The 13,778-nt window shown below is 32.3% G+C and overlaps 1 protein-coding gene across 1 annotated transcript; it reads left to right on the plus strand.

The window, feature by feature from the left end:
• The first annotated feature begins 1,802 nt into the window (after positions 1-1,802).
• LOC129966774 (uncharacterized) lies at positions 1,803-13,131 on the plus strand. The gene is made up of 2 exons (XM_056081336.1): positions 1,803-1,895; positions 12,324-13,131. The coding sequence occupies exon 2, from the start codon at positions 12,326-12,328 to the stop codon at positions 13,022-13,024; it is 699 nt and encodes a 232-aa protein (XP_055937311.1). The 5' UTR covers positions 1,803-1,895; positions 12,324-12,325; the 3' UTR covers positions 13,025-13,131.
• The last annotated feature ends 647 nt before the right edge of the window (positions 13,132-13,778 follow it).

A 13,778-nucleotide genomic window follows, 5' to 3' on the forward strand; every position in this document is an offset into this window, starting at 1 on the left:
TTTTCTTCCTACGCTTGCGTAATGCAGTACATGCAGAATGAAAGGAAAAGTGTAATAAAATAACACTCGTAGTCGCTTCTAAAAGACTAATTATGTTGTCTAGACCTGTATTTGTTTTATTTAATCGGTCTTCTGCAACGTAATAATTGTTGTCTGTTAGGCATAAGGTTTTCTCTGGATTCTGCATTTATTTGTAACCAGGAATTGACGCGTCTGAAATAACAATTATATGAAACTTATCATTTTTGGTAGACTGACATCCATTTAACAATTTTAGTAAATCATTTATAAACATTTCTTCTTTCCTAAATTTTTACTTCCTCGTATATGAAGTATACAAAAAAGAAAGTACTGCAATCAACAAAAAAGTTCAAACTCGAGACTTTGACAAATCTCTATGTTTCAGATCTCCTTGTATCCAAAAAATACATTTTTAGAATTAGATATGTCTATCTTTAGCGATTAACTGCCAAACAAAATCGTAAATTTTTGCATGCTACATTTAGTAAAAACGCTAGATTCACGCCAAAAATCGATCTTTAGTAACTATTATACGCCATTAACCTGCAGTTAATACATTCGTACCGATTTTCTTTATTACACTACGAAACTTGCATGAAAAATATACGAAAAATAAGAATTATGTTTTTCACAGTAAACATGAATATTATACGGAAATGGAAAATAAGACTTTTATTGCAGAGTATGCGAAAAAATATCAAATAGACATCTCCTACTGGTTGCAATATAACACACCAACACAGCTGCATAAATGAAATGTTTCAGTTGCACATGATTATTGAAAGACAAAATTAATGTAACACAGCTGCATGAATGACATGTTTCAAGTGGCACTTGATTACTGGAAGACAAATTTATAGTCACACAGCTGCATGAAATGCAACATGTTTCAGGTGGTACATGATTATTGGAAGGCAAAATCACAATAACACAGCTGCATGAATGACATCATGTTTCAGGTGCTACCTGCTTATTGGAAGGTAAAATCACAACAACACATTTGCATGACAACAAGTTTCAGGTGCCACATGATTACTGGAAGGCAAAATCACAGTAACACATCTGCATGAATGGCATCATGTTTCAAGTGGCACATGTTTTTTGGAAGGTAAAATCAAAACAACACAGCTGCACGAAATACATGTTTCAGGCGGCACATGATTATTGGAAGGCAAAATTACAGTAATGTAGCTGCATGAATGACATCATGTTTCAGGCAGCACATGTGTAATGGAAGGTAAAATCACAACACAGCTGCATGAAATACATGTTTCAAGTGACACATATTTATTGATAGGCAAAATCACACATCGTTGCATAAATGACAACATGTTTCAAATGCAAGTATTTCGAATACTTACATTTCTCCACAATATTTGTTGCTGCAGAATTTTAATTGATGTTGTCATATTATTGTAAAAGTTTGGTTCTTACTTTATAAACTTTTACATATGTTCCAGTTTTACCATTTGATTGGCACAGATTAGCCAAATCTGGTTCTTACTCTATTAAACTCCACCAACCAATAAATTTAATTCATCTTACATCCTGTCATTAAGATGATCCGAAGCTTGAAAATTGAATTTGGAGAAATAATGTTTGAAGATGCCTCAGATGTCTTTTTTCAGAACTGTCCATTGTTCAAAAATATGCGATCCATTCTAAATTGGCTCTAGTGTATCTCTTAAAGCGGGACGTTATTCCAATTTGGTGTCAATGCACAAATCAACAAATCAGTTACTATGCTCTGGTAAATCATAACTTTTTCTGTGAAAAAGATTTTTGGAACACGCTTAATGACTGTGCCGAAGTTTGTTTGTTTTTAAATTGCTCTTTAAAGAAAATCAACTGATTTCTGGAATTATTTTCTCTAAGTGAGTTAATTCTTTCTGGTATTTTTTTAATTCGTGTATAAGGTAAATTATTTATTATTAATGTCATTTATGTTGGGAATTCTTTCATTAATGAATATACTTCAGCAATATAGAGTTAACATTGATTTGAAAAATGTCAGTGAAAACTATGTTTAGCTTAACTATGTTGAAACTAATCTAGATTGTACTTGTGTATGTATTGCAGCTTTATTCAAATACGAAAAATAATCCTCAGATTGTAGAAACTCAAAGAAATCTAACACGTTACCTTTTGGTATCAGGCCGCTAATATAAAGGAATAATCAGTAATAAATCGCCGAGATTTTCATTATGATTTCAATTTATAAACACTTAAAATATCAAACTGACATTTTTTAAATTGATATTAAATTTATTTTAAAATAAATATTGATATAAATATAAGAATTTTTATATAAATATTGCATTCCGAAATGTTATATAAATATTGCATTTCGAAAAAATGATTTCGAAAATGTTTTGGACTTATTATATAAATTTAGTAATTTGATAAAACATTATTACATTTTAATTACACCAATGGAAATTGAAAAAGAAATGGTAATATTAAATATTGATAATCTTAAAATCTCTTCACCCTAAAAATCCTTGAAAAGAAATAATTATTAATATTTACAGATATCTTGCAAAAATGAAAGTAATATATGTCATATTTTCAAAAACGAAACTTGGAATGAAAATATTATAAGGTTAAAACTGATCATTAGTTGTTATCATGGAATACAGTATCCAGTGTATCTGATATGAAACAGACAACTGTGGTTTATTAATGACTGGGTCTTATGGTTTTAGATAGAAGAATTGTTGATTCGAAGTCCGATTCTAGCAAAAATCTTGTATCGGTGAGCATTCTATTTTCTTAGACATATGGCTGTCAGATATAGTGTGCTGAACATTTCAAGAATGCGGAACTATTACTTTTGTTGTTGCTGTTCCTTATGGCACTTGCCACGGACAAGCCCGTTGTTCAAAGACAGCCGATTTAAGCCTAAGGGGAAGCGTCTCTTGTTTTTATCGTAGAGTCAACTTGGGTCGTAGAGTCAACTTGACTACTCACGCATCACTCATTCGCTTGCACAACCCCTTTTTACAGGAGGGCACATTCACACATCTCACAGATAGAACAGGAAGAACAACCATGCCCAAACCAGAACTTGAATCCGGGACGCCCAGATCACGGGGAAGATGCGCTACCCCTATGCCAGGATGCCGGCACTATTACTTTTAGATGATTTTACCCCTCAGAGGAGAGGAGATGCGCAATAAGATGGACACATTTCTAGAATCTTTAAACATGCTTTGATCATCTTATTAGATGCATTTAAGTTTTGTTCCCATTTTTCACTCATCTTATTTTGACACATATTGTTTTAATTTGTATGTATTTATTATTGAATTTGCTAGTTCTATTTTACGGATTATTCGTTGTTGTTATGCCATTTAATTTCACTTATAATCGGGGTTTACTATGCGCTAAATAAAACGCAATTAACTCCCACTTCTTTTATTTCGTGTTTATTTTGATGAAGTTCAATACCAGCAAGGGGGGTTTTTGTAAAAAATTACATCTAATAAAGAGCGGTACGTTAAATCTGCCATCGAGGAGAAAATGCATTCACATTGTCAAGGTATAAGAGCTTGAAAAATGAAGTTAAGGTTCAGGTACCATGCTCTTCATCTGAGCAGGTTTCAACTTCCTGTTTTCATTTTTCTAACCTGTTTGAAACTAACAGGTTACATAAAATTGAAATTATATTTTAATAAAAACAAAGCTAGTAAAATTTTACTATTTGTATTATACATTACTCAAATTTTTTGCTCTTCTAAAAATTCAAGATGTATGCGACAAATTAAAAAAAAAAAAAACCCTAATCGAACAATTGTGACGCGTTTATTCGTAGTTGTGGCATCTAAAATCTTTATTGCCACAGGAGCTAATCGCTGGCATCTTCATTTATAGAGAAGTGCTATTGAAGTATGATTGAGACAGACGATCTGTGAGAATGGATGTTTTGCATTTGTGAAACATGAAATGAAGACATTAAGTTTATCTTTCAAACAAAACGTTTGTCGTTTCGCATAAATGAATGTGGGAAATGACGCAGTATCTCATGTGGAAAAAACAACATATATCTAAAATTGGTAGTAATGCGTCTAGTAATATATCAACTACTACTTCTCAGATTGATAACTTGTGGTTTGACAAACTAAAAATGTCGCGACATACACTAATGTTTAAAATGGATAATTATATATAATCATATTTTGTGGGATTTCTGAGTAGCTAATTGATATATTTAGAAGAAATATTGCATAAATAAACTTGTACAATATTAATTTTCTATTAATTATGGCCCTCATTCGCAATTTTCAATAAAACTCACGAGCTGAAGAATGTGAACTCGGCATTGCAATAACAAAAAACAAACTTGTATGATGTATTTTTTGTCTATTAATCGTGGCTTTCAATCATGATCGTCAACTTCAACATTGCATTAACGAAAAAAAAATTCCTAATTTGGAGTATAATCTCCTGTGACAATTATACGCTAAATTGTCATAATACAGTGTCATACCGAAAACGAAATAGCCAAGCAACAATCACATGCGTTATCGTTGCATCCATTTCCTATAGTTCTAAAAGGTGGGTTGTATTACCTCCCGAAAGTGTGGCAGACGTTTCCAAATAAATTTACGTCAGGATATTTGATTCCTTCAAATATTTTACCAAGAATCTTTTACTTTTTCAAATATTTTATCAAGGATATTTGACTCTTTCAATATTTCCATTTAAGGAGTAATTGCTGATCAAATAAATTGTGTGTAAAAAGGCATCACCCAAATAAACAAAGCCAAAACGCCCCTGAAAATGCTTTGCAAAGATTTCATGAGAAATAGAAAATTTATTCTGAAATCATGATGTTTGCCCCCCAATACTTCATTATTGAGTGAGAATGCATTGATATGGTGCCGATATCAGTTTTGATCATTTAGTGATTGGCCTTTGTCTTCACGGAATAGTAATGATTCAAACTGGAAAGCAGTTCCAGAACTGCATTCATTAAATGGAATCTGAAGATCCTATAGTTTATCCAATATTTTAAATTTTGATTATCGCAACAACAGAAGTACAGCTAAATACCATCTAAAATAATCATACATCTTTCCCTGTGTTTTTATAGATGCTCTAAGACTTCTCATATAACTGGGGATAAAAAGTTGCAGTTCTGCTTGATTTTTCAGAGTTCTATTAGAGGACCAGTTATATTTTTATGGTCAACAACTTTAGCAGCCGGTGTTCTGGCATATGGGTAGTGCATCTTCCCCGTAATCTGAGCGTCCCAGGTTCGAATCCCGGTTCGGGCATGGCTGTTCTTCATCTATGCTCTATCTGTGAGTGTGTGAATGTGCCCCCCCCTCTGTAAAAAGGGGTTGTGCAAGCGAATGTGTGAGTTTCATCTTCATATGAGCTGGAAGTCCGACTTCTGCCCTCGGGTGCTCAGGGGCCTTTACCCTCAGTAGCTACTGCATTCCCTTTCCGTGGTAAGGCGGGCACGACATCATCATCAAACCAATATAATGATAATAAATTCGAGCATTACTTTAGACTATCAAGTCATTGAACTTGAAACTGTTGCCTTTTGTATCAAATGTGGCCTGAGGTGGCCTGGTGGTAAGGTCTCAGCTTAGGAACCGGAGGGTTTCAGGTTCGAGACTCATTCCACCGAAGAACCGTCGTGTAAGCGGGTCTGGTGTAGGTGAGTGTCATTTGAACTAGAAGTCAGACTTCTGCCCCCGGATGCTCAGGGGTCTTTACCCTCAGAAACTACTGCACCCCCTTTCCATGGTAACGTGGGCACGATATCATCAACAACTTTAGCACATGTAGAGGTCATCTGGTCTACAATCATCTTTAAGCAAAGATTTCTCACTAGATAAAATAGCTGTAAAGTCACCAGACTTAAAATTTATTGAGCATACTTGGCGTTCCCGTATTGCTGCTATGCGAGTATTTGCTGCTATGGAAATACTTTAAAATTTTCCCTATAAAATCGCAATATGAGACTTTAATCGAATAAATTATTGCATTCCCTCTATCACAGAAACGAGTGCAAGAGTAGCGACAAGCTCTATTTTAAATTTCCATGGGTCATTTTCCATAGTTTTACCTTTTGTTGAAATACAAACTGCATAAATTATTGCGTTCATCAAAGAAATTGCCACTTCTTTATTCAGTCAACTTGAATTAGATTGTTTATGCAGCATGTTACAAAAATAATAAACCCATGATTTTCTCATCGTGTAATGTCCATGCATTCTCACAATCTGTGGAAGCGATGGTGTATGTACTGCTGTTTTAAATGTACTGTAATTTCTGTACATTAAGTGTCTAGCAACTTTTAGGCTGGTTATAAACGCTGCCTACCTCTGATACATTAATTATTGTAAGTCACAATTGAAAATTTCATTCCACTTTAGAATTTCGTAACTCAAACTTTGTAAAGTTGCAGGGAGCATTTCTCTTGCATCTTTCTCTTGTAGAGGACATTTCTCTGATGTGCCATAATTAAGAAATATTAACTTTCGGCGGGAATTTAGCAATTTTATTGAAACTATCATGTCATCCTTGACAAGTTATTTGGCGATGAATCCCTGGTATGCATTAATAGTTGCAGGGGGGAAATCGCTTGCATGTTTCTCTTGTAGAGACATTTCTATTCAGCATTTTAAAAAAATTCTAGAATATTAAATAAAACTTTTGAAGAATGAATAAGCCAGCGGCAGTGGTCTCCCCAAAACATTCTCGCATACTCTAATAAACTTATAGTGCCAGAGAACCAGTACTTGCATGCATTATACCTTGATGTGCCATAGTTAAGAAATATTCACTTTCGGCGGGAATTTAGCATGTTTAATGAATCTATTATGCCATCCGTGGCGAGTTATTTGACGATGAATCCCTGACATGCATTAATAGTATCCGAAAATCGAATTTATGTTTTAGACACGTTTTTCTGAATCTATTGAAATACATATCTGACACAAAACTGAACTTGCAGTCGCAAAATCTCATATCAAATTGGATATATTTAAATTGTTTTTGAATTGTCACGTTTACATATTTTTGAAAGTACAAACCGACAGACATTCAACCCGTATTTGGATTTAGCTCAAGATTTGACAGGTGTCTATATTATAGATGTTAAATCTGTGTACCGAATCTTATTTTACTCTCCCCGTTTTGTAGTTATCGTGTTATATTCGAACAGCCGGACAGACAGATTTTCTTTGAGTAGATTTTACTCCTTTTAGAAGTCTACAAATTTGGTGTAAAGAACTATATCCCAAATTTTAGCCCTCCAGCTCAAAGCATTTTCGAGTAATCTTTGCAACAGACAGACATTTTCCAAAAAGTGTGTTTTTGGAACACAGGAAGATCTAATGAGTGGCGATTCGTTAAAACCTCGAGTTTGATTTTTTTTTTTTTTTTTTTTTTGACGATTACAATACTTTCTCCATATGTGAAATATTAAACAGTGAAACTCAAAACATAGATTATGCCTGTGAATAAGAAAACAGAAAACGCTGCTTTAATAATTAATGCAGCTCTCTGGAATGGCAATAAATGTTAGATCGTAAAACCCCCAAGATCGCATTCATCCTACGTCATCTGTGGATTTTGCGCTGGCAGCCATCAGATTCCAGACCCTCAATTTTTAACCAGCCCAGAGGAAAAAATAGTCATTAATGCCCAGAGTGCCCCTTTATCATTTATGGATGATTCATAAAAGATGCGACGAATCCCTTGCCATAACTCCAATCAGTAAAGCTTCTTAAATGTTAGAATGCTAGTCTGTTAATTGAGTTAAAGTATGTTAGTCTGTTAGCTTTCTAAAAAATCGAATTATCAGAAGGTAGCCAGTGACAGCTCAGCAAAGAGTACGAATAAACTAAACAATATATGATATGGTCCCAAATAACTGATTTACTTGATAAAGAATTAATTTAACACAATGGCATTATTTAGTGTTATGCGTAATGAAAACCTCTTTCATTATTGTTTACTTTCCAGTTTTATGAAACATTCTTTTTATAGATTTATTCAGTGTAAAAACACAAATTATGACATATGTCATTTTTCCCTATTCAGTAGACTTAAGTTATAATTGACTAAACATCATGATCTCAAAATCCACAAAACTACGATTATATCAACGAATATTGTCAATTACACATATGAGTGTGGGATAGTCATATATACACTATTTTCAATACTTCTACATTAAAATGGAATTTCGGAGAAATATTATATTGAAAGAATAATGCTATTCCATATGAAACGTTATAAGATGTTTTTGATGATGTAAACCGCATCTTTAACCCTTTGCACACGAAAAAGTAATTTGATGCATGGTTATTTACTTAATACATGAACTTGCTTATTATGGCCTGGTGGTAAGGTCTCGGCTTGTGAGCCATAGGGTTTCAGGTTCGAGTCCTGATTCCACCGAAGAACCGTCGTGTGAAGGGGTTTGTTGCACGTCAAATCCGTCATACCAAACGTCCTCCCGCTGGTGTGGTGTGGTGTGGTGTGGCGTGGAGAGGAGGGTGCCAGCTCAGGTGTCGTCCTCGTCATCTGACCGTGGTTCAAAATTACGAGCCCTAGTGTTGCTTTATAACGGGCCCTAGTGTTGCTTTACAACGGGACGTTAATGTAACTAAACTAAACTAAATTAAATTACACCAAAAAATAAATACAATTGTTTTAAGTTCAATTTCCCTGAAAAGAATGCATCTACATCTTTTTACCATTCGATAGGCGTTTTTGACAGTCAAAATTGAAAAATAAATAAATAAAATGGCTAAATAATGCACCGTCTTGAATGGTGAGGGAAAGGCACCATTAGGTCAGTATATGTGGAATTTTATAGCTCATGTTCGTGTCAAGGGCCTGGTAAGAAAGTTATTTTTCAAACTAATTCTTTGCCGATCCTCGCTGAATACAACAGCTATGTAAATGAACTATTTACAGAAAAAATATAAATATCATTTGTAACAACGATTAATCATTTCTTCTACAGTCAAACGTCGTGCCAGCTTTAAATCATTGGTATGTTTTGCATGACTTTAGCGAAACAATGAAACAACCTGTTAGAGGCCCTTTGGCAATTTTTTGACAGTTAATTGCTGGGATACTGTCGATAAAAAAAGCAACAGAAAACCGAATGTGTATTTTGGATCACTATTTTTTTCAGAACGTTTGAAACACAAATCTGACTCAGAACTACAATTGTAGTCGCAAAATTACATACCAAATATCAAATATATAAATCTTTCCGTTTTCGAGTGATAGTGTTTACAATTTTGTGAAAACACGACCTATCTACGCTTTAAATGGTGCCTATCTACGCTTTAAATGTTGCCTACTTACGTTTTGAATGTTGCCTACTTACGTTTTGAATGTTGCCTACCTACGTTTTGAATGTTGCCTACCTACGTTTTGAATGTTGCCTACTTACGTTTTGAATGTTGCCTACTTACGTTTTGAATGTTGCCTATCCACGCTTCAGATGTTAAATCCATATTTTATCTGTTCTCTCTTCGTTTTGTAGTTATCGCGCTAATTTGTATCTGGACAGACGAATTTCTTCTGAATGGATTTCTTTCAAAATTTTGTAAAACCACAAACCAAATTCATTCATCTATTTCAAAACATTTTTTATTTATGTATACTGTAGACCGAATACAAACAAAAGAATCGCTCGCATTTTGGATGTTACTACGATTTGAAGTGGTCTTTGCTGACCTGCATTTACAAGGGCATGCTTCCATTCATTAAAAACTTATAATTAAAGTGGTGGATACTTGGATTCTTGGATCAAGTTGTAATTTATATGAGGAGTTAAAATACAGAATGTACCACTCCGCAAGTTTTATTAACCCTTTCTAAGGCCGTGGGAAGTATGCTTCCCACCAAATTTATCAATCTTTGTATGAAATTATGTAGGTTGGCAAAAGTTCTCACAAATTTTTTTTAGAAAGACAGAAACTTAGAGGCTTCAGTTCTTTATCTCAGACAAAATGATGTGCCTTGATTTGTTACTTAATTATTAATTAACCAAATTAATGAATTAATCAAATTAAATTTATCTAATAAGCTGAATGAATCCCTTTTCTTATTCTAATTTCAAGAATAAAAATATTTTAACATATGACTAGAAAAAATGGCCCTTTTAAAGGGTTAAATTGAACTATGTGTGATATTTTATAAATAATGAATGCGAAAAATTTGAAATGTGATGTTCTCTATTAAAAAGCAGTTAAAACTCCTCTAATTTTTAAATATATATATCCATTTAAATCCTCAGTGAAAATAATCATTTGGCATAAAAATATCTTTCAAAAGAAAGTTTTACTTTTTTATTCTGAGTATAATTATCCTATACTTCCATTTAATTTATTAATTTTAATTATCTTTTACAAGTTTTGCATTTTGTTGATCAAAAACTATAAAAAAAATTGATTTATAATTTAAAAATATCCGATTCTGTAGTTAAAACATTTTTAGACTGTATTCAGATATTTATTAATTGTTTAAAAATGCTTTTAACTATAAATCTTGCTTCTTTATTTTAAAAGAAATGTGGAAACAAACTCTAAAAAAGATAATCGTAGTCAAATGTTTTATCAGTTCATCGGAATTCGCTATGTAAAACAGCTCTTATAGAGAATAAATACCAATAAAACAAAATAACTAACACAAGAAGTTAGAGAAGGGAAATCGATTCTTTTATTGCCCAAAGAACCATCGGGAGCTTAATCTGCCCCTGGTCGAGATATTTCGATAACAAAACATAGTACAGTAATATAACCTTAGAATTGTAAGTAAAAATCTCTGTTCCATCACATACTGTTTAATACCAAGACAGGAGCAATGCATCATACTTAAGCTCAAATCTTTATGCAGACGCAACTACACATAATCCATCTTTGATCTTTATGATCTGACTGATGAGGGATTTCTATTTATTTTGCGTATTCGGGGACAAAAAATGTACTTCCATATTTTGTTAAGATGATTTCAGATATGCAGGATCCCTGTTGGCAGAAAAGTTTGTTTGTTTGGTTTTTTTTTTTTGGGGGGGGGGGGAGGAGGGCAAATTTTATGTAAATTTACTTTTTGGTCAATACTTTTATAGTCTACTACTTAAAATATAATTTTCTTTGAAACAATTTCTTTCCTTTAAATAACGTATTTATTCTGTTAAATGCTTTTTTTTAATGGCAAAGTTTCATTGACGCTTTGGTGGTAAATTATGCATTTTTTTTTAAGCCCAATGGTTTTATTATCATCCTGGGAGATACTTTTTAATAACATAATTTTCTAAAATAATTTTTTTAAATATAGCCAATAAAATGATTAAAATTTGTTTTTAAAAAATACAACTCAATTCAATTCAATCGTTTCATTGCCGTTAAGTCGCATCCTTATGTTGCCACTGTTAGTTTAAAATTTTTGAAATTCTTATACACCCAATGTTTTTTTTTAATATAACTTATCATTTTTCTTACTAATTGCTATATACTAGGAACATTCCCTATTACAAATCATAGATCTACAATATGATAGCAAAATACTTTGCTCAAAGTATGCAATTCAAAAACTGGTAGATAAATGTGCATATTGGGAAAAAAAATAGTTTACTGCTTAGACTAGGTGCTGGAGATTTTTCTTCAAACACAGCGCAAATGTGAACCAGTTTCCCAGAAAAGAATCTAATTCCTTTGGTTGCAATTAAATCAAATCTGAAATATTCTGTCACTTGAGCAATGGAATGCCACACTGCCCTTTTGCAATAAGCAGTGTATTAATGAATTTATTAAGTGTTTATAATGAATTCTCTAATCCTGGGTGGACCAGCAAGATTAGTGAAGTGAGATCACAACTTTGCAATCATACCCTGTAATTTCCTTGCACTTTGTGCTTTTTTTTTTGTTTTTTGTTTAAATCCAATATAAATAAAAATAAGATTTTGAAAATAGCTAATTTTGTTGATTAAACTTCATTTTTAATTTAAAATTTTTACTGAAACCCTTGCTTGGGGGAGAAAAAACGAATTATTTCATTACATAAATGAATTTAAAAAAAAAAAAAAAAAAAAAAAAAAAACTAAAAATGTAGCTTGTGCAAATATGGAATGCTACTGCAAAATAGGATTAAGAAATCGTATGTTCAAAATATCATTTCTTAAACTTGACTCTTAAAATGTTCTTTTTGATAAACAATCATTCATTTGATATTTATGGTTTTCTTTTCTTTTAGATTTATTTCTACAAGCAAAATCTCAAAACTCTAAAACATAAATTTGTTTCTCTTTATACTTTCAGATATGAATAGCTCGGACATAAATGGCAGTTGCCTTTTTGATGGAAAATCAGAAATTTATACAGAATTTGATTGCCATCTCTCAAATCATGATAGTGAAGGACAAAATGTAACAAAACAATCAGCACTTGATGTTGTTCAAAGTGAATCAATGAGAAGGCTAAATAAGAATGATGCGAGTGTGGATGAAAAAATGGCATTACTAAAAACAAGTTCTTTTGTAGTATCACCTGAAACTTATAAGGCACTAATGGATAGCTTGTATACATCTAGACTGTGGTTTCTGAGAGCCAGAAATATTACAATGAATCAACTTAATGTCTACAAAGAGGAGGCCATTGAGCATATGCATGAAATAAAGAGTATCATTCATGAAGAGATGGAAAATCCGGAAGCTTCTGTTGGATCATTAGCTCAAGAGTTAGTCAAGACTGGCACTGAAGTCATCAGAAATCAACAAGCCTTGAACAGAATAGAGATGGAAGAGTTATTAAAAAATTTGGATGGCTTGTTAGATACATTAAGTTCTGATATTAAGGAAGTCAAAAACCTAGCAGAGCCTGATTCTGATGAAGAAAGCAAGAACAGATCTTACGTGGATTTAATCTTCGATTATGGTCATTGGTGTTTGTTCGTTCTATGTGCTCCTATTGTTTTAATTATAGGGCTATCTCGATACGTACCAGCATTTCAGAAATATTAATAGATTGAATTCCTTTTAAGAATTTAATTTTGTTCAACTTATTATGAGAATTTGATTTGTTTCTCTAAACGTTTTATGAATAAAATTTGTTAGCAAATATATAAATTTGTTTTAAAAAAAAAGCTTTTACCATACTCCCACTCTCTATATAATTGTCTCAAATTAAAAGTAGATAAGGATCAAATAATTTATTTACAAAATCTGTCACTGTATTTTAAAGTGTTATTGATAGCAAATATCTATTTTATAACTAAAAAAAATACTAATCGCTCAAAATGTAATAATTCTACTAGGTAGTAGGAGTAATTTTAATTAAACTATGTTGTAGCAAATATTTTCTTAACATATTAAGGTTAAAGGCAGCTTATAAAAACATATGTTGATGAGCCAAATTTATAAATTCAAAATGTCATGCATAAATGCTCTAATTGTTACAAAAATTACAAGAAATTTATAAGATATCAAACATTCTATAGAATTGCAGCAAAGTCAAACAAATTTTTCTCCACTGTCTAAGCAGATAGCAAGAGGTAAAAATATTTCAAGTAGTAAGATGCTCATTTCAAAATTGATTAGTAGAATCTCTTTTAATGTTGCTTAAACATGTTTTTAAGTAATATACAATTCCCAGCAAATTTGAAAGCATTCAATTTCTTAAAAAACAATTTGGCAATATATCATTCTATTCTCTTTGACCTGCCTCTCTTCTTTAAGAATATCTATATCTCAAAATCTAAAGTAATATTGAGACATA

This window comes from Argiope bruennichi, chromosome 4, assembly GCF_947563725.1.
Source record: "Argiope bruennichi chromosome 4, qqArgBrue1.1, whole genome shotgun sequence".
In the NCBI taxonomy this organism is placed as follows: domain Eukaryota; kingdom Metazoa; phylum Arthropoda; class Arachnida; order Araneae; family Araneidae; genus Argiope; species Argiope bruennichi.